The following is a 22,038-nucleotide window of genomic DNA, read 5'->3' on the forward strand; positions in this document are numbered from 1 at the left end:
GTGATTGCAAATTTTGAAATAATTGTTTAAGAAGCACTTTAACAATAATTATCATCGTGGTGATGTACCATAAATTAGTTTTGTTCTTCGCTTGCAACATCAGTTAACATCATTAGTTAACAATGAGCTCATTTTGATTTTGTAGATCGCCATGTGCCAATGAGGTATTGTTTGAAATCATCATTGAGACAAGGTATCTAAAGATGATGAAAGAGGAAATGAATCCCTGTGTTATCAAGTGTGACAATGGGAGAAAAAAAAAAACATTAGAACATAGCTGGGTGAGGTTTTCTTTGTAACGGGACACAAAACTTGCCGGAAATGAACAAGGAGTAATAAAGTCGGAGTGTCCGTGATTATAAATGACTGTTTATTCGATCCAGACTCTAAGCAGCCACGCCATACTGTATATATACCCAAGTTTGAAGAGCAAGACAGGAAAAGGAGACAGAGTTGGCTAAGCAAAGCGGAAATTATTGAGACCCCAAGGTCGGGCTGTTGTTTGCGCCTGCTTTTATTGCTGGCCAACCCAGCAGAGGTTTTACATGCAACACAATCCTCGAGGTTATTTGGATTTTATACCATGTTCACAACCTTCTGCAATAATTTAATAAGCAAATGAAGAGCTGGACTAAAAATGCATTATTTTACCAAGACTTTCATTGACTGCTTTTGCATGAATGCATTTATTTGGATTAAAATCCTCATCCCAATAAGAATGCACACACCATTCGAAAAATTCTGATCGGCTCAAGCCCATTCTGATCAAGACCTTATTCCGATTGAGAGGGGTGGTAGGCCACGTTGGTAATTTTTCTTTTTTTTTTTTTTCCATACGCTTACTTGTTCACCCAATTGGTTGAATATCAATCAAAAATTCCAATGTGTTTTCTAAAAATTGTTTTTGTTCTCTTTTTCTACTAATATTGTAAAATAACTCAAGCCATTATACTACAATAGCAACTACTAGTTAATAGTGTCAATTAAAATACAAAAAAATATTATAGATTTTATAATTGCAGGCCATGTGAACGAAACAAAAGTCTTCAATTAAATACGATTTTTTTTTCTGTTAAATCAAGACTGGACTGCATTTCTTCAAACTGAGTGTCTCAATTTTTGGTTTGCGTTTTTTGAGAGGATCATGACAAGAAATTTAGAGAGAGGTTTTGCTATCCCATAATAGCAACCATATTTCATACATTAATATTTGATCATAAATTTCACTCACTAAGCTGTATTCAAATACCCAGCAAATTAATACCTCGCATATAGCGACAATCATAACAGAGCAGTGTTATCTTTAGAAAGGCAGCCTTTTTCGTGCTGTATATTGGATCCTATTATATTTGGTGAGGTGTATCTAATCGAGTGTCTGAGTGGGTGATTGAAACGATAGATCAGTTGAAGCTGAGCTGAGTCACTTCAAGGAAATGTGTGCACAGATTTTTGGTTAGCTATCGTCAGGTGGCTTCAGGCTACACGTGTCACACTTGTCTAGAAACGAGGCAAAAAAAGAGCATTTGTTCTTTTTGGCTATGTGAGTGAACAGACGGAGCAGGAGGAAGAAGCAATCAGTCTGCATAAGCCTGCATCTGCGGTCGAAGCCGCGGGAAATGTTCCAGGTATTACATATAAATCCTCTAGATGATTCCATTATTAACAGTAAATTACATCAGGACACATTATATGAACACAACTCAGTTATGTTGTTGGATCCCACTTTTTTGCCTCACTGAGAAGACAGCTGCTTGAAGAGTGATTTAAAGCATTCAGTGTTGAACGATCGCTAAGCAGGCGAACGTAATCCACTCTCAGTTATAAATATATATTTTTTTAATTTTGAAAAAAAATTCTCCTGAGCAACTGTGATGTAATTTTCAGTCAACAGCAAATGGCAAAATGGCCGCCCCCTGAGATGGATAAAAAAAAAGTGTATTTTGTCTGTTTAATTCATATTCCATAAGTGAAACATTAATCAGAACACTGTTTTGGCTAGTTAACCTGCAAGGAACATATAATTTAGAAAATTTGGGGGTTGACTTCCCCTTCCCACTACATACCGACTGCACATGTTCAAGATTATTTGGTGAGGTGCAGGGATAATACAAGAAAGTTGTCCTTTGAGCTGGGTGTGCAGACATCCCACTCCTTTAATAAAGGTTGCGATTGCACATTGCTCTCCAGCGAGGACTCCCAGGTTGCCTTAGTGGGGTGATTCTCCGAAGCTGACAGAATATAACCTGAGTCAGTATTATAAGAAGTGTTTCATGCACTCAAGCGGGACCTTTCTGTTCCCTGTCAGTCCTTTTCTATCTCCTCTTTGGCCTTCTGCACACACGCACGCACAGACACACACACGCACACAATCATTTCAGCCACAGGACCCATGGGTGAGAGCGTCTGGCTCCCTGGAAATGTCAAACTGTTTTGTCATGTCCAATCTCAGTCAGGCTAACCTGTGTGTGAGTCTATGTATTCTGCAACATTTGTGACATAAGTATTAAAAATGGCGCATTTAGCAAGATGAGGGGCATTAAAAACTAGCGGAGTGATGCAAATTACAGCCTTGCAGATTTTTCATTCGCTAGCTCAAACATCTTGCAGCCCAGAACTTTGGAAGCTTCTTTTGACAGCCATAACTTGTGAACCTAAGTTTTTCATCAAAACACACCATGAATTTGATTCGTACCACATTTGTTCAAATGTTTGTGTAGACTTTCCCCAAATGTACAATATATTATAAATTGGCTCAACATACCGTATTTTCCGCACTATAAGGCGCACTGGATTATGAGGCGCACCTTCAATGAACGGCCCATTTTAAAACTTTGTTTTAATAAGGCGCACTGTCGGCTTTTGAGAAAATTAGAGGTTTTGAGGTGCGCCTTATAGTGCGGAAAATACGGTACTCACGATTTGTCACCTGCAGATTCACCTATTCACAGATTTAAAGAAGAAAGTCTCAGTGCAAAGTTCAGCTTCCCTTATAATGGCCCCCCTCCCCTAAAAAAACATTGTAAAGTTTGTAATGGCTTCAAGGGCTGTTATGGCAGGCCACTCAGGGTAATTTTCCAACATGCGGCTATAAAACATATTTTTGGTGCATTACACCTTTTAAATGATCATGCAAGAAAACATGGATGATATATCAACAAGTGAAAACTGTCATAAACTTGGAAATGCGATTCGATCAGTGTTTCTCTTGTGTAGGTGGCTTGGTGGCAGTAGTCCCATTCCCTTGGTCTCCCTAAACATCTCATCTTCCTCTCATCTTTCACTTGTTTCAAGTGGTCTGTATTTTTTATAGGGTGAACCATTTCACCCACTCAAGCTTTTCCCCTTTTGCCACACACAAAGTCCAGCCAAGGTCGTGATCACGTCTGTTAAATTGTCAAACCAACACACAGACAGTTTAGCTCTGTAGAAACAAGTGTGTTTGTGTGCGTGCACACCTGTGTGTGTTCCCTCCATCACTTTTTATTTGTGTCCTGATTGTCTCCATATTGCGTTGTAGGCGTTCAATTCCACGGCGCGTCCCACGAGAAATAACGCACAGTGATTGCCCCTTTCTCCTCTTGTTTCCGTCGGTGTGAATACACACTGATGTCGTTGTCTGCTTCGATGTTGTGTTCACAAAAGACTCCTGATTGCTTTGAATTTTCATGCAGTCTTCCTGCTGGTTTGCCCATTTTCCTATATTGTATCCATCATATGGATGGAAATATGGAAATATGTGCATTCTATATTTTTGCCATTGTTTTGCATGGAAGCCAAAACTTATGGGAATAACAGTTCTCGCAATTTGCCCGTCTTTGTTTCCACAGCAACTGATGCGATCGTCTGTGTTCCACATGTTCATATTGAGTATGGTTGCAGTTGATGTGATCGTTGCTGCGAGCAATCATTACAAAGGCGAGAACCACCGCAGGCACTATGATGAGTTTTACATGGCAGAGGTAAGTTTTTTTTTTTATCAGTTTTTCAATCATTTTATTTTCACGATATTGATTAATTTGGGGACTGATGTTTGAGATACACTATTAAATAAATAATAAAGACTCCAATAAATCCAAGTTGACATTTTTACATATAGTAAATAAAATCTAACCTCTGTGTTTGTTGAATTCTAGGTGGCCTTCACTGTTCTGTTTGACCTGGAAGCTCTTCTGAAGATATGGTGTTTGGGCTTTGACGGCTATTTTATCTCCTCCCTGCACAAGTTTGAATTGTTGCTGGTGGTGGGCACCACTCTGCATATATACCCAGATCTCTACCACTCCCAGTTCACCTATTTTCAGGTTAGACTTCATATCTAACAAGCTATCGTGTTTCAAAATAGCTTAAGGATACAGTATTAAGTCGTTTTGTGACCTCACTTAAGCCACTCTAACATTAGTCCCTAGTGTTGCACCAAATACCGAACCAAGACTAGTTTTTTTTGTACCATGATAAAGAACTGAGGAACAAATGCAGTAAACCTCAACTTAGGATGTCGTGAATCAGTGTGGAGGATACTTTGAAGATCTTGTGAATTCAACTTAACTTCTTTTGACGAATCTGGGGACTCAGATGGGCTCAGCGAACCCTGGGAATTAAATAACAAAAGTGGGTAAAAAGCTTCCAAAGGGTGGAAGAGGTAATAATAATAATAAAATAATAATAATAATTCCCTAAGGTCCTGGATGTTGAGGGGCTGTTGTGAAGCACACATATGCAGCAATGTCTTATTTTGCTGTGTTCTGTGTAAAAGACAGGATCCATGAAATATTTTATATTATGTCTCAGATGCACCAATTTTGTTGTAGCTCAGCATCAGAGACTTCACCTTGTAAAAGCAAAAATGTTCCTCCCTTTTACCATGTTGATCTTCTGTCTGAATGGTACCTACATGGAGTGGGGATAACAGTAAACCTGTCAATTATCCACTTTATTATAGAAGAGAATCAGAGCTATGTCACAGGCTGCACACTGAATATTTCTTGAAAGCATTGTGTGGTTGTCAGGAACCACTGTGTGCTTTTACGCAGCTAATTTCCAACCGATAGCCTTCGTGAACAGGGAAAGGACTATTGCAATTTGCGTAGACCTTTGACCTTGCTCTTGGTGTACCGACAATGAAAAGGTGGTAGACAATTGGAAGTGGGGGCGGAATGAAGCTCTTCTTGATGGGTCTTTAATGAACCCTGAGTATACAAGCTGCCTCTCTGGTTCACTTTCAACAGCTGCTGTCCGTACTTACTTTTCATGCATATACTCATGCAATGGTTATTAGAGCTTTTGCGATTAAAAATAATTGGATTACTTTAATTTCTATTCAGCTTCTACTGCAATCATACCTAGCATTAGCACACGGCTAAATACTATATTATATGGTATTTTTAGTCTTAATTTTCTCCGTATTAAATGAAGTGGCGTGTCATTCACCGCACCGAATGCCCTTTCAGTCTGAATAACATGTCACAAGCTTCTCTAGCCTCACTTATCAGTTTTGACCCAACAGAAAGATTTTTAATCAGGCATTGGGGCCCGCGAGTCTGTGTGTGCTCAGAATTGCAATGACTTCACTACTGTCGTGAGTCAACAGCTCAGTCAATCTGATTCATTCAGAAAGGCAAAGCTCTGGATGACTCTCGGATCTTTCAAGTAGTGTGCAGTGAGGGGGTGTGCTCATTTACAGCCAATATCGGTTTAAAATGAATCGGATGCCTGTCACAGTGTTACAATACATCTTGCAATTATATTTCATGCGAATCATTTCAATGTCTTACAAGAGGTCAAGAACAGTCTGGCAGGAATACAAGGACACAATTGTCTGTGTTAATTCATATTTTGTGATTAATAGCAGGAAAAATGTTTATCCGCCATATTACAGTAATCCCATTCAAAAGCCATAGTACATGTTGGAAAAAAGCTCCATAATTAAATCCAAATGCATCAATAGTCAGTGAAGGCCCTTCTTAGTTTGTTGTCCAAACACGAATATGTTTCCAATAGTGGCCCGGGGTGTGTCATCCACTCAAGACAACGATAATAAAATTGCAGATAATCGTTAAATGCTGAAGCCACTGAATGAATAACAGCCATTATTATAGACTAGGTTTTCACGGGTTTAATAGTGGGATGATGGCACACTGCAGGCATGACCATATTTGGGACTGGTTGCTAAGATGCTGAACAAGAAAGTAGTCTGATGCTTTTTCCACCTTGTATGGCCGTGAAATAATGACAACAAAGCCCTGCTTATCTTAAAATGAGCAAATTGATGATTGTTTTAATAATCGATTAATCTGTGTGTCGATGAATCTGATAAAAAGATATTTTAATTTGTATTCCTGTATTATACAAAATGGGACATTATTTAAAATCAACAGTGCAGAAATTTTATGGAAAACTACAGGAAGGGGATATTTTTTTACTGCTGAGAAGCTTCTAGAATCAAAAATTTCAAACTAAAAAAGTATCCAAGTGTTCATTTGGTTTTAAATTGCAGTTTCACTCGACGTAGATTGTAATAGAAGTTACAATAATGTTTAGTACTACAAAAACTATATATGGAAAGACACTAATCCATTGTTTTTGGGGTACTGAGTTTACATTAAAGATATATTATTCTTTTCCTCCGAAGGTCCTTCGAGTGGTACGTTTGATAAAGATCTCCCCAGCATTGGAAGACTTTGTCTACAAGATATTTGGACCAGGCAAAAAATTAGGCAGCCTTGTGGTGTTCACAGCCAGCCTCCTCATCGTCATGTCGGCCATCAGTCTGCAGATGTTCTGCTTTGTGGAAGAGCTGGACCGCTTCACAACCTTCCCCAGGGTAAAGAACCACCTCGCGCTAGCCTCTGAAATCTATCAGAGTTGTGATTCTTTTTTGTAAAATTAATTCTGAATTTTTTTTTTTAGATTTTTTCTGAGATTTTTTTTCTACTAATAGCATTTTTTTTTCATAATACTTTGACTTCTTTTTTCTAATTATGATGCTATTTTTGTGGTTAAGGGTTGTTATTGGGATTTTTTTTTTTTTTTTTATTCTCATCGCCCGGATTTCACTTCACACAACCGTTTGCGTATAAACAAGCCACTCAAATATTGTCTGTTCTGTATGGCTTGTGCTTCACACCCACTCGTTTGTCATATTAGTCTCTCTCTTGTGCTGGCAGACCTGTAGGTTGTATCATTATTTGCAATGATTGGATGGTGGGAGTAAGAATGCGAGTAGCTGGGAGTTGAGGATGCGCTTTGTCGGTGAAGAAGAAAGTGCAGGCGTGCATCAGTGTCCTAGCTTACCCTGACCTCTACGTGCAGCGGATGATTATGTTTCTAAATCTCACAATGGCAGGGTGGAAAAGGTAGTTAGCGAGAAGTATTATGTGCATTTCGTCTTCACCTTGTGTTGCCCTTGGGCCTTTTCACACTCTCACCTTCTATATTATTTTCCTTCCTTGTAGGCCTTCATGTCTATGTTCCAGATCTTGACACAAGAGGGATGGGTTGATGTCATGGACCAGACCCTGGTCGCAGTAGGTCACATGTGGGCTCCAGTCGTGGCCATTTACTTCATCCTCTACCATCTCTTTGCTACCTTGGTAAGGCTCTTAATCTGCTGCTGTAATTCAAAGTAGATGAGAGGTGTCAAAATTGTTCGATTACTCGATCATCGAATTAATCAACTGGTTTTGAGCCATTGTTTGAGCTATTTTTAAAATTGTGTAAATGTTCACATTTAAGCCTCACAAAAGTAAAAATTCACTGATTTGTGTCTGTTAATATTCAAATCCAACATTTTCAAGTGTGAGAGTGTTCTGAACTATAAAAAAAAATAGTCTGATAAAGCAGACTGCACTTAGAGAAAATTAACAATTGAAAACAAGGGTGACATTTGATTCGAATGAACATTATTTGTAAGCAGTTAAAAGCAAGCAAATGGCAAGCAAGCTACATGAATTGTTTTCTTATCTTAGGGCATTTAATTAGTTACCGCCTCATCACCCCGTTATGCTTCCTCGAGTTTTACAGCCAATCAGCTGCGGTCGTGAGAAGTGCTGACATTCTAATGTTTGTCCTTCTAAAATTGGGTGTCCTGATGACTCACACCTCCTCATCCCAGACAGACAGGATGTCTTTGACGATGGAACGGGCAGCAAATTAAATTATTTTGAAGGACCCCAGGGAAAATGTCCCTAAATGACCACTTCAAACCAAAATGACAACTTTCTTGCGTTTCTGACATTCCTTCTGGAGTGTTTTTTTGCAAGATGACTTGATCAATCGTATCAGGCCTGAATTATGCAATCTTAATGCGCTTTTGGAAAAAAAAATCTAATTCTAAGTATGTAATAAAATCATGTGTTAATCTCCTCTTTCTAGATTCTGCTCAGTCTTTTTGTGGCAGTGATATTGGACAATCTTGAGTTGGATGAAGACTTAAAAAAGCTCAAACAGGTAAGGAGTTTTGATCACAATTTTACTTCATGACACAAACGTAACTTATAGTATTTCCTCGGTTCTCTCTGCCATTTCCCAATCACTGCAATATTTTATTAAAGTACTTTACTGGAGCCAGCTTGGGAAGAGTGACAGGACTGAATAATGTATTCACAAGTGGGCAGGGCCTCTCTCACCCTTTCCTCGCCCCCAGAGGATTGAGGAACTGGGCAGAGCTAATTAGCAGTCATACATGCACACACATGGGCAGAACCAACAGGTCGACTTTAATAGATGTTTCTAGGTTCATGTGTAAATTATTGTCATCCAGCGGATTAACTAGAACATTGCAGCTAATATTGGGTACTAATGAAAAAATGGCAGTTAATTGAGTCAAGATGATGACAGACAATTATTTGTACAGTTTTGTAATAATAATAATAATAATAATAATGATAATAATAATAATATAATATTCAGTTCAGTCTCCACATAATGTTTGATTTTTATTACTGTGCAGGAAAATCACATGTGCTAAAAAGCAAGAGTTTAATTTATCGTAAATAATTTTAACGCTTTGATAGGTGTTGCTGTTCTGGTTAGCAATTCAAATGCTCGGCAGATAATGATTTATTATCTGTTTGTCACAGTTGACTTACAAGGGCATTGTCAAGGTTTTAAAGTTAATAAAATGTACTTAGCAAAATTAAGGTCATTAAAGGGCATTCAGTAGAATTGTGCTTTTTTTTTTTCTTAACTATATTTCACTATGATGTCCATGATGAAAATGTCCATGTTTCGAAACTGTGTCTATAAAGAAACTAATTCAACAAATAATCTAATAAATTACTTAGTTAATGCAAATGAAATATTTTGTTCCTATTTGATTTAAATGCAAGTGCGCTTTTTTATGTGGTCAAGATAATTAAAAAATGGTAGCCGCATTAGCTGATACATGTTTGGTAGTTATAATAAATCTGGTCCTAACGTATCATAAGATCCTATATTTTGGGAACAATAGTTGAAAAGCAAGTCAAACATGTCAGCTCCACTTGGATGCCATTGCATTATGCTCCAACCTGTGAAAGACATGAACCATACAGTGCGGGGAGTGTGTGTATGTGTTTATCAGTGTGTAAGTGTGGCACATTGAAATGGAAATCCAAATGTGCAGTTGAGCTTGAAGCAATCAAGCTTACCTGCACAATTACTATGCATGCTGCCAGTGAGCCATGATCAATTTTATTTTTATTATCAAGGTTTAAGTTTTATCAAGTGTTTTATTATCAAGTCATTTTTATATATTATTTGCTAAGACAAAACCGCAAAATATTATTTGTAGTTTCATTATACAGCGGCAAAAAATGTAATATAAAAAATATTCATTATTCACAACATCAGTGTGCAGAAGCTTCCTCTCATACGTGCCAACTTTTCTGTATGTTCACATCATATGAAGTTTGGCTGATGCAACTTGTAATTTTCTTTTCATTTCTATTTGTAAGTGTAATAGGTCAGCAGCATGCTGCGAGTACTTTCCCGCAGCATCGGTAGAAAGGCTATCTTTGTGAGTCATGCCTTATTAAAAATGCACACCTCAGAGGGCCAAAAAGCCTGTTTGGCTCCAGGTATTTGCAAAATCTCCTTATGACTCAAGAGCTGAAAATGGAGCGAAGGATGACTTCATAAAAGCACCATCAGACAGACAGTTGGCATGTTGTAAAGGGCATTTAAACAGACATTGCTTTTATTGCTATCTAATCATGTTGAAATCCACCTATGGCAACTCACTCCATATTGAATCATACCTGTGATCTCTATTTATGCTCACCATCAGGTGCATTACTTCTAGATGAGCGGCATCTGTGGTCCCTTCTCAAGGTTTCTCATTTTCCCCTGGCAGGGGTTTTTTGAGTTTTTCCTTGCCCTTTTGGGAGCTTAAGATCAGGGGATGCTTTGAGAATAATTGTCAATTTTTGTCTATGTGAAGCCCTTTGAGACTGTTTGTGATTTAGGGCTATACAAATAAACTTGACTTGACTTGACTTGACTTGACTTGACATATATAGAGTAGAAAATATAAAAAACCCACAGAGACGAATCAAAAGTGACTTGCCATCATGACGTTCCTAATTCTGTGAATTGTTTAGGAGCAATACACAACGCCAAGTGTGGGCTTCGGGCTCCTGGGTGGTCTCAAATTGATCAGCTTTCTGTGCCACTTTTAATACGACATGTTGAAGGTAAAATGGTCATGCTTGAGTGCTGCCTTCATCACTCTCCCGCGTACGCACAGAGTGATCCATTATCATTTGGGAGGTGGGAGGAAGCTGTCTAGAACAAACATCATTTTAAACCACATTGCTGTGTGAGATGAAAAAAAGCACACACATAAACACACATGTACACACACACACACGTACACACACTCATCAGTGTTGATTAGGATAATGCATTTAGCGTGTGAAATTAGGTTTGCTCCAAAGGTTTAATAAAAGGAAGACAGCGGAGTGGTAGAAAGACAGCAGAGGAAACCAGAAGCGACGCGCCGTCACTGCACACCCACACACTCGTCAACGTCTTCACAGAAGATGTGTGACTTGTATAAAACGCTGCACAATTCAATGTAGTTCTGCGTGGTGTACTATAAGGATGCTTTTATACCCGTGACATTTTTTTTTTCTCCCCCGTCATATTGAAGACCGTAGTAATTCGCTGTGTCTGGTATTAGAAAGAATTATGTTGGAACGTTCTTGCTGTGCCTTCATCTGTGTTTGTTGAGCTTCAGTGATGGGGGAGACTAATGGCCCACCATGCGTCTAACAAATCATCGCAGCCCACATGTCCATGGGGCTAGAGGAAGGTGCAAGGGATGTTTACCCTTTGCAAGTAAATATCCAAATTAAGGGGGGGAATAGGTGCTTACTCCTCAGGGTCCAGTGGTGATGATTATTATGTGGGGGTGCTTGTAAGAAAATGTGTAGCAATCACCCACATCCTCAGGCTAGGTAGATGAGTCATGAGATGCAGTGGAGAAGTTGAAAGAAAAAAAAAAAAAGGCTCCGAAAGATACAAATCAGAAGGTTGTGTGCTTCAACAATAACAAAGGCAAACTTTGTAATAGTGATGTAAGAGTGTGACTAACCATAACAACAAAGTACATCGCCAATGGGGCATTTATTTAATTAAATTATGTAAAAAGCTGAATGTGTGCTTGAGTTCTCAGAAAAGACCTGCCTGAAATTTCATGACAAAAATTGAATTTGAAATTCCTCAACCCTGTTCCAAACTAATATTAAGAGCTCATTAATTTTGAAAGGGCGGTGAAGAGCCATGCTGAATAATCTCAGTTTTACTTTTTCTTTTCTGTTTTCATACAATCTAATAAATTTCAGTGACCACTGAAAACACAAATGTTTTGGTGACTCACATCTGAGTAAGACCCCGTGACCAACTCTCGCTTCTGGTTCCCTGTGCGTCAGAACCACAATTGACTCAACCATTGTGTGATAGTATTTTCTACGGTTGTTTGTGTTATGAACACTGCAAACATGATTAAGATCTGGTCTGTACTATATCTGGCAATACTGCCATCTAGTGAGAAGCCTCCTCATTGTCGTAGATAACACGCTTTTGGAAAAAAATGACGGGATAAGCTAAATAAATGTGACTCTGTGAGCATTAGTTGTGGTATGATGGATGATCACCACATGGATACATTTATATTGCTGTGTCATCTAACTCCTTAGTGATGAAAAAACAAAGTCTACTGGGAGTTTCTCGGATTCTCAACATCCAGTACGATCTAGTGCAGTGGTAATCTTTTTATTGCGCAAAACTTTACCACCTTCATCCCCACTGAGTCCGACAGTCTTGCTGCATAAAATACTATGGTGGCAACAGCATGCGACCGTCAGGCTAGATTTCAAATTTGTCCGCCGGGTTGCGAGAAATCAAGTCTGGAGATGGAGCTAGAGATAAACTGATCAGGCAGGGGAAATGGAAGGAATAAATTAGGTTTAGAAAGACTATTGTTTACAGCTGTGACAGAAACATGCAGTAATGGCTTAAAATAATTCAGGCTGTTCTAAAACCTCTCATCTTTGATTTTTCTCTATTTCTGCAAACAAAATAAATACTTGATGAAGTTCAGTGATGGGCATTCCGAGTATTTTATGAATAAGGACGGAGGGACAATGACGAAAGGCTGTCCAGGTCGAGAACGGAGGATAAACCGGCAAAATACGAAAAAGCGTTCATCTCTAATGAAGTAAACCTGATCAAATGTAGCATGGAAGTGATTTTGTTGCCACCGGATTGTTTAATAATTAACATAAAGCCTGTCCTCCATTTGTGGGACTTAATGGAGCGAAGGCTTATTTAGGGATTTAGCGACAGAGAAGAAAGCTTAAGTAGCCAGAGAGTGGAGTGCAGAAGAAAAGAGCATTTCCCCCTCAGAGGATTCCAGATACAATGTGCTCTTATCTCTTGAATGTCACCTTCAGTTATCAATTGGGAAGCCACCGCAGGCATCTGAGATGCTCTACCACATTACCACCAGCTTACAGAGATATTTTTTATATTACAAAAAGGCCATATCTTATTAGTACTATGGCAATGTATGATTGTGTTGTAAAATGTCGATTTAGGTGATAGGCATAGTAAATTCATTCATATTTAAGAATTTGGTCAATTGTATTCTTTATTGATTGCTTGTGTTGTGATGCAATTTAAGCACTACTTCACTTCTGCTCTCCCATGTCATGATCTATTGCTAGCATATGTTTAATTAATGTTTCATGCCTGTCAAGAAGGGTTAATGACTATGCAACGGCACCATATATTTCACCTGCTCAACTCGTGAGCCGTATGCGACGTGATGCGGGGAGGCACAGACATATTGATCTAGCTATACAATGGATTTATAATGAAATTCATTGCCAACAATTTTAGTTTTGAATTTTTAATGATAGAATCGATCGGTTGTTGAAGCCCTAATTGATAGTCCATGTAGCTAAATGTCCATCATAATCTCAGTTAGCAACTTTAGGAAATGTTGGGTAGTGTATAGCGTTGGCATAGCGGCGTCAGCAGAATTAAAAAAAAATAAAAAAGCATCAGCACCGGATTATAAGGCGCACCTTCAATGAATGGCCCATTTTAAAACTTTGTCTATATATAAGGTGCACCTGATTATAGGGCGCACTGAGAAAATTGGAGGTTTTTAGGTGCGCCTTATAATGCGGAAAATACGGTATTTATCACCGATGGCTTTGAAATAAGGGGACACAGGGGACTTAAAAAAAAAAAAAAGTTGGGGAGAGACATTTTATTATTGACCGCAGTGCTACACAATAATAATGCACAGATAGAAATATCAGATGGCGTGTATTCACATTGTTAACATTGTTCTTCAGCAAACAACAAATAGCCAAGGCAGCTAATGGTAAAGATAGACTTAAAACGCTACAGGCTTGGTGTGTTTTTATTGAGGATAATAATAGTACAATGTTGTTTTGGATCTTCAAAGTGGCTATTGGAGGTTTATGGGCTGCGTGGTTCTACAGCAGCTCCATAGCACGCCTCATTAGCCAACTAATGAGAGAAGGAGAGGATGACCCTGTTCACTCAGCTCGCCTTTCCCCCCGGGTACCGCAGTTGTATGGGCCCAGAAGAATGGGAGACCCAACCCAAATGTCTCGAGGGCAAATAGGTTATTCTCTATGACATGAAATACATATTAATGTTAGCCTTGATCATGGATAGAAGGGTCTGGGTAAATGCCGATTTATGCACAGAACTACTAAATGGTAAATGGGCTGTCACTTGTATAGCGCTTTTCTACATTTGGTACTCAAAGCGCTTCCTTATTCAGCTACTGATGACACACCATCAGTGTCTTGCTCAAGGACACTTTGACATGGTCTCGGCCTGAAATTTTTGCCCTAAAAGGAGGAGGAATCAGTGGAGGGTTCACCTGAGCGACTGCACAAGGCAAAGCACATCAGTCTTGTCTTCATTATTTCACAATATCTCATCCATTCATCGTCACAAGAATTACACAAACAGCAGCTTAGGGACGCTATTGTGACATCCTGCAAAAAAATCATATATAAAATATATAAAATGTCTCAAAACACTTGCTAGTCTGACTTAAAAGTATAAAAATCTGAGAGAAACAGTAATTGCATAACAATTTTAAAAATGGTGCACACAGCTAGTATTTCGAATTCTTTAACATGGTATGCTGAAGTAGTACATTTTCCCCTTTGCCCTTTATTTATGTGTGCTTTATTGATCATATATTGACCGCACCGAGGGTCCAGTGTGCTAGTACATACTGTTAATAGTGATCAATGGTGGCTTAATGGTGCTAGCACACTAGGTGAGCAACTTCGCTCCGCATCAATAAATACACAGCTAACAAAGGAAACTATTCGACAAAAGCTGACAAACAGTTTTCTTTTTAGCAATGGACTCCAGGCATTAATTGCTGTAAAGTAAAATAACACCTCTTAGAGAATTTAAATGGTCTTCCGTGTTCCTATGGTGAGATTTAAATCCAGCACACCCTTTCCCTATTTTATTTCCCTCTCAGTCGGACGCCCACAGTGGAGATAAACACAAGTACACAAATAATTGGCTGGTGTCACACTTGTCTATTTAAATCTCTGGTACAAGCTTTTGTAAACTGAGGCAAGCTTTTGTAAACTCAGGAAGCAATGAGCAAAAACTAGAGGAAAAGAAGTGTGCACACGTAGCAAGAAAAGGGTGATTGCATAAAACAAAATGGGCTTGCATGGGATGCTGCTTTGTGTCAGCCCAATTGATTAGGACCTTAGGGAACAATAGGGTCCATATTAATTCTTCCTTGTTGTCCCCTGTACGTGTGCATCGCTCTCGTGTACGATGCTGCCAATTGTGCAAGCATCATTTTGGATGAATCAGCACTTTCTGTGTTTCTGGAGCACCACAGAGAACTTTAGCACACTTTTATTTTCAATCGCATAAAGTTAGAATTAACGTTTGTGCTTTAAGTGAACCTTGGAGGGGCGTAATCTTCAATTATTCGATTAATTGTCCATTAAGAATTGTTAGTGCAAGTCATTGCAGACTTTGCACAAGCAGGGGCAACCGTTGATTGGGTCTTAACCATCTACCCCCCTATCCGTCCATCCATCCATCCATCCATCCATCCATCCATCCATCCATCCATCCATCCATCCATCCATCCATCCATCCATCCATCCATCCATCCATCCATCCATCCATCCATCCATCCATCCATCCATCCATCCATCCATCCATCCATCCATCCATCCATGTAACCAACAAATTTCCTTCTGCCAGTTGCCTTTGTCGATCTCCAGACCATTGAGATAAAGCTATATTTAAATATGACAGCAAATGAAATGGCAAGAATTTAACGACACTGTTGTCACGCTCCACAGTCAGATATAGTATAAATGGACTGCTTTCAGGCATCAGGCAAACGGACTGCAAAACATTAACCAAGCTCAGCTAATTTGCCACACAGCGAGTGGCCTGCTCTGAATGATAAGGTGCCGTTCGGCATTGCTTTAAATGCAGTACGCTGGCTGTCCCAATCGGCAATGCATCAAAGGTTATCTGCAGGCACCCACACAGAGACGACCTGCCAGGGATTTTCAATCAGCCCCCCCACCCATATGTAATTAAATGAAAATAATTGCTTTTGCCATTTTATTTTGTCAACCCTTTGCCTAAATGCACATTGTTTTGTTGCTGCCTCCTTTTCACCCACTTCATTTTCTCCTCCGACCACTCCAAAGTAATCTTTGTTTTCTTTCTTTTATTGGCTTCTTCCATTGTGTTCTCAAAGTAAGTCAGATCGGAAGCTAAAAATGTGCCTTTATGTGTGTACTGTGTTCAAGGTAAGCGTGTTGCTGCCATCATCAGGCAGAAACTTACAGCCGCACACTATTTTCCCTTGTTGTTTTTTTTTCCCCATCAGTAGAACGGTCAAAATGAAAGCCTCAAAATCCTCAAGTTTCCCAAAACCCATGTGCTGTTTTTATTCCTTTTTGTCTGTGCTCTTATCTTTAGCTGTTAATTTTCACCATGCTATGGACATGAAAAAATGACACCACCATAACAAAAAATGGGAATTCTATTTAATAAAGGTACATCTGTCAGCAATAACATCACATGAAGCATGTCGGTAGCTGTTATGATAACTGTGCACACCCTAAATCCAAATGATTATGCGAAAACATCTTTGCACACGAACAGAAAATAATACTCATGCTTTGGGGTTATTTTTCTTTGGCTTCTTCTTTAGTCTTGAGTTCCAAAAAATAGCCCAAAACCTATGTCAACCTATCTTTTCCATCAACAAAATAATTCCAGGTTTATTTTTCTTTCAAGTTTTTATTTCACAAAAGTAATCTGCAAAAAAATTCCGTACACCCCTTAAAACATTCAATCAAGGTGTCATTTTTATGTCAGAAAAAAAAAATATTTTAACTTTCTGATTCCACGCTTGTGTTCTCTACATTAAGTCCTCGCTTTTCCACTTCGTTTAGCTCAAGCAAAGTGAGGCAAATGCTGACACCAAAGAGAAGCTCCCTCTTCGACTCAGGATATTTGAAAAGTTCCCAAACAGACCTCAGATGGTGAAGATCTCCAAGCTTCCGTCGGACTTCACCGTACCAAGGATCAGGTATTTTTTTCAGCCTCGGATACCCGTTGTCTGCACCGTTAATCTAAAACAGCGACAGGTCAACAGACCAAAACCTCTCAATTATGATTACTTACAAAGTTATATACATGTTGAGTGTTGTCATTTTTACTGTTCATCGGCTCATCCAGGGAGAGCTTCATGAAGCAGTTCATCGACAGGCAGCAGCAGGACCCCAGCTGTTTATTCCGAAGACTCCCCTCGGCCTCGTCGTCCTCCTGCGACCACTCCAAACGATCTGCCATTGAAGACAACAAGTATATCGACCAAAAGGTGCATTATTGCGCACGTAATCTCCCTCCACCATATTGACGTGTGGGTATGAGAGTGATAACTTCTTCCCTTTCTCGCTGTATACCTTCAAAACGACACCTTGGGGATAAAAGCGGCAATAATAGAGAGCTCTGATATTTTTTTCGTCCGAAAACTTTATCAATTGCTCTGACTTAATTGACTTTCTGTGTTTGCTCACTCAGCTTCGCAGGTCAATATTTAGCATCCAGGCTCGGAACCTGCTGGAAAAAGAAACTACAATCAATAAAATACTACGGTGAGATGTGTGCACGTCTTTACAACGATAACAACTATAAGACTGAACTTGATCGTCAATGTTAATCCTATCAACAGTCAATTTGTTGTTTTGTCCATGTTGGACAGTGAGCTGGCTCTCGCCACATCCCATAAATAAAGATTGTGTACATTAGCCATCTTGCACCATATCCAATCTGTCCCTCTGAAACCTCCCCCTCCTCCTCCTGAAAGTTAGACACTATATTAGTAGGCCTAACACGTCATGTTTGCTTAGCCGCCGTCCTCATAAACACAAAATCAAATAAACATCACCATCAATAGTTTGCCAGCCATAGGGACTCCAAATGCAAGTCATTTCTCAATTAATTGAAGAGCTAACGCTAAGAAAGCCCTCCGGATTCTTTTTGTGCATCACTATGATGATCACTTCGAACATTATTGCTTTATTAAGCCTTCCTTTCCTCACAGCTTGGTGTTTTTATTTGAAATAAAATGTCAGGACTCCAAACTGCGTTACCTAACAGATGTACCTCTCAGTGGTGAAGTGCTAAACAGAGAAGTTTAATTAATCATAAATCTCATTCTGGTCTTTTAAGATGTTTTTAATGATCATTTATTGCAAGGCAGGGTTTCTTTTACCACAATACTTCTTCCCCCAAGCCTGATTTAAGAAAAAGGCATGACTTATTAAAACAGGCAGGAAAAAATCATGAAAATGTTGAGCTAATGTGCTTATTTCTTATGCAGCGCGTGCACAAGACAGCGGATGCTCAGCGGGTCATTGGATGGGCAGCCGGCCAAAGAACGTTCCATCCTTAGCGTGCAACATCACATACGTCAAGAGCGCAGGTCTTTGCGACACGGCTCAACCAGTCAGAGGATAAGCCGAGGAAAATCGCTGGAGACACTCTCCCAGGATGTGAGTACTAGTTGTTGGAAAAAGCCATTCGTGTTTTCCACTGTTGCATCCTACTCATATTTTTTTTTTTTTTTTTGCATTAACTGACACAAGTATTAAGCCAAGTAAACGAAATGAAACATCTAAATAATTATGTCTTGACTTTTCAAGCATTCAAGCACTGTCCGCTACCGCAACGCTCAGAGGGAGGACAGTGAGATCAAGATGATCCAGGAAAAGAAAGAACAAGCAGAGATGAAGCGGTAGTCACACAGGAAATTTAGTATCCATTGTAAAAACATCAAAAACAACAAGTCTGTTGGTCCTTATGTTTGTCTTCTCCCTCTGTCTGGTTGCTCTGACAGAAAAGTCCAGGAGGAGGAGCTTAGGGAGAACCATCCATACTTTGATAAGCCTCTCTTCATTGTAGGCCGAGAACACCGCTTCAGGAACTTCTGCCGGATGATCGTTCGAGCTCGCTTCAATGCGTAAGATAACTTTTGATGAAACAAATGTTCATTTGGGTTTTCGCTTTTAATGATGCACGTCTACAGAATAAAGTGTCCATTTTTTTTCTATGAAATTTTGAAGACACTCACTTCACATGAATACAAATTCATCAGCTTTTTTATGCTAACATGATTTAATGTCATGAATTTATATTTAGATCTAAAACGGACCCAATCACAGGAGTGGTGAAGAACACAAAATACCATCAACTGTAGTAAGTACTTATTTGGAATGCTTCCCAACAATACTGTTGTGTTAGGTCCAAAGCAAATACAAATGTGTAGTACAATTTGACTTTATATTATTTATATTCCTATTTAAGTCAAAGCTCCATGATGATAAAACCTCCAAAATCAAACATCCCAAAAGTACATGCCTCCAAAAAGTAAAGCAAAAATTTTGGGGGGAAAAAAAATGTGCAAAGACACACTTTCTGATAGTGGTTCAGAAAAAATAAAAGAATATAAATTGAGCTGGTACCATGCGGTTGCATCTTGACCCGAAAAGAATGTAATCCTTTGGTTGCTAATGAGAGCTGTCAGGTGAGCGCAGACCTCCGAATAAACGGAATGCACTGTGGCCGAAATGATTTTAATTAAGTTCTGCTTGAAGTCACACACTCCTTTGAGAAATGTTTTGGAAATTCAGTTCCAAATCAGCATAACAAGACATTCATCAAGCATTAGCTACACCTGCACTATCTATTAGAATCAATCACACTGAAAGGTATTTCTAATATTTGCCTCATATCTAGCCAAATCTATCATCTCGTCATGCTTTGGTGTTGGATAGCGTAGCAAACTACAACTTCAATAATAAACAATGTTGAATTCAGTACCTCAGTCTTTGTAAGAATTTTATATGATTAGCTTTTCTTGGAAAAAAAACAAAATATTCATTCAAGCGTGAAGAGTTTATCCATTATGTACCATGTGATTGATTGGTAACCTTCCAATTCAGGGTGTAGTGTGGCCCTTAAGTCAGCCCTGGGCAGGATGAAGACAGAAAAGTAAATATATTCTCATTAGACTGTGCAAGTTTACCTAATGAGACAAATTTTTGAGTCCAAAACTTATTGCGCATTTTTAGAATATTTATTGTATCTTACCGTGATACGTTTTGGGCCACAGTCATTTTGCGAATTGGAAAAGGAAATTAAAACTGTTTAAATGAAATTGTACATGTACTTCATTAGTTTTATTTATTTATTTATTTGTATTTTTTATATTTTTTTATTTTATGATTACATTTTTTAACAAGTAGTGAAGTTGAGTATTTACCTTAGAATGTCAGCATTTTCATGTGTAGTCAAATGTCTTTATTGGAGGTAAAAAAAAAAAAAGGACAACAATGTTACAAAGGACTTTTCTGACATTTGGAAATAGCATCTGAATGGAAAAAAAAATGTTGAGTTAGATATTCATGCTGATTAAAACAAAAATTGGCATGCTGAGTCAAAAATGGTTTCAGTTATTTTCTTGCACATCAGCTTTTTTTTTTTTACTTACCAGATAAGCAACATCCCATTGATTAGCTGTTGTAAGACAGTAGTAAGAAGAAATAATTACGTTCGGACTCATATTCTTGTTTTTGCAGTGTGGTGAGAGGTTTGTGCAACTCCTAAAAGGTCCCAACCCAAGTGTTGTTATGACACTTTGTAGCAAAAAGGTTGTCGTAGTAACGTATGTTTGAAATCTCCTTATGTCACTAAATGTGTGTTTGCATGTGTGCACTTGCAGCGACCTGTTGGGCCTCGTCACCTATTTGGACTGGGTGATGATTATCGTGACCATCTGCTCATGCATCTCAATGATGTTTGAATCACCGTTCACCAGAGTCATGCAAGTGCCCACCTTGCAGGTGAGCAAAGAGTACTTCGGGTTTACCTCCATCCAAACAACAACAAATCATATTTCACATCCTTTCCTCTCTTACAGATCGGGGAATATGTTTTTGTCATCTTCATGAGCATTGAGCTGAATCTGAAGATCATGGCAGATGGTCTGTTCTTCACACCCACAGCGGTTATTCGGGACTTTGGAGGTGTGATGGACATCTTCATCTACCTTGTAAGGAAAACTATCACCACGGTATTACCTGCAGCTTGAATAATTATTATTGAGCAGCCTTTCTCTGCTGACGATCTAGGTGAGTCTCATTTTTTTGTGCTGGCTGCCACATGACGTCCCGCCCGAGTCTGGTGCTCAACTTTTGATGATGCTGCGCTGCCTGCGACCACTCAGGATCTTCAAACTGGTGCCTCAGATGAGGAAGGTTGTGCGGGAGGTTCTCAAAGGCTTCAAGGAGATTTTCCTGGTGAGTTGAAGGGAACTATATAATGCTACATTCTTGATGAGAGGTGTTACGTTGTCTAAAGAATATTATCTCAAAACATTCGCATTTTTAGTTTTTAGTTTCTGCACAGGGAGAGGTGAAGGAGGCTGTGACACCGCTTCACAGTCAATATTAATGTCGGGTTCAGTTTTAATGATCCGAAACTAAGAACAGATGGCTGCAATGCACCATTTTAGATGATCCCTGGTTGGGGTTGTATATTAGACATTAGTTGGAGACACACTCTCCCATGGGCTGAAAGTCAGACAAATTTAGGGATTGTACACCAGACCAGAGAATGATAAAAGTCTAGATGTGCATCATAAATGTGCTTAAGTGCACAAACATCTTGGATGCATTACGAGTATAATGATAGTCGTTAAAGGGACCACTAAAACAGGGTTCACTAACCTTTTGGAAACTGACAGCTACTTTGTGGAAGATTTAACCGGTTCTTTTATCACAAACAAGATATTTAGGTTGAATTACCTGACATGTTTCGGCTTGTACTTCCACCATCATCAGAGTGTCACTGGTCCAGTGAGACCAGTTAAATAATTGATAAGTGAAAACAACTTAGTACAACTACTTTGTGGATTGATGGATATTTTTAATTTTA

At 38.9% G+C, this 22,038-nt stretch overlaps 1 protein-coding gene across 5 annotated transcripts in view; it reads left to right on the forward strand.

Moving 5' to 3' along the window:
• nalcn (sodium leak channel, non-selective) overlaps positions 1-22,038 on the forward strand; it is a 42,976-nt gene that overhangs the window by 12,635 nt on the left and 8,303 nt on the right. For 4 of the 5 annotated variants that reach the window (XM_049728276.1, XM_049728277.1, XM_049728275.1 and 1 more), the window contains 15 exons: positions 3,828-3,959; positions 4,134-4,301; positions 6,629-6,820; positions 7,452-7,589; positions 8,371-8,445; positions 16,992-17,128; positions 17,278-17,419; positions 17,623-17,696; positions 18,425-18,596; positions 18,747-18,838; positions 18,941-19,063; positions 19,243-19,299; positions 20,825-20,945; positions 21,023-21,154; positions 21,234-21,401. In XM_049728276.1, the coding sequence (XP_049584233.1) occupies positions 3,828-3,959; positions 4,134-4,301; positions 6,629-6,820; positions 7,452-7,589; positions 8,371-8,445; positions 16,992-17,128; positions 17,278-17,419; positions 17,623-17,696; positions 18,425-18,596; positions 18,747-18,838; positions 18,941-19,063; positions 19,243-19,299; positions 20,825-20,945; positions 21,023-21,154; positions 21,234-21,401 (1,923 nt within the window). The remainder of the gene's footprint in view (positions 1-3,827; positions 3,960-4,133; positions 4,302-6,628; positions 6,821-7,451; positions 7,590-8,370; positions 8,446-16,991; positions 17,129-17,277; positions 17,420-17,622; positions 17,697-18,424; positions 18,597-18,746; positions 18,839-18,940; positions 19,064-19,242; positions 19,300-20,824; positions 20,946-21,022; positions 21,155-21,233; positions 21,402-22,038) is intronic. The other variant, XM_049728278.1, reaches the window with a different exon arrangement.

The sequence above is a fragment of the Syngnathus scovelli genome, chromosome 8 (genome assembly GCF_024217435.2).
Source record: "Syngnathus scovelli strain Florida chromosome 8, RoL_Ssco_1.2, whole genome shotgun sequence".
Lineage (NCBI taxonomy): Eukaryota > Metazoa > Chordata > Actinopteri > Syngnathiformes > Syngnathidae > Syngnathus > Syngnathus scovelli.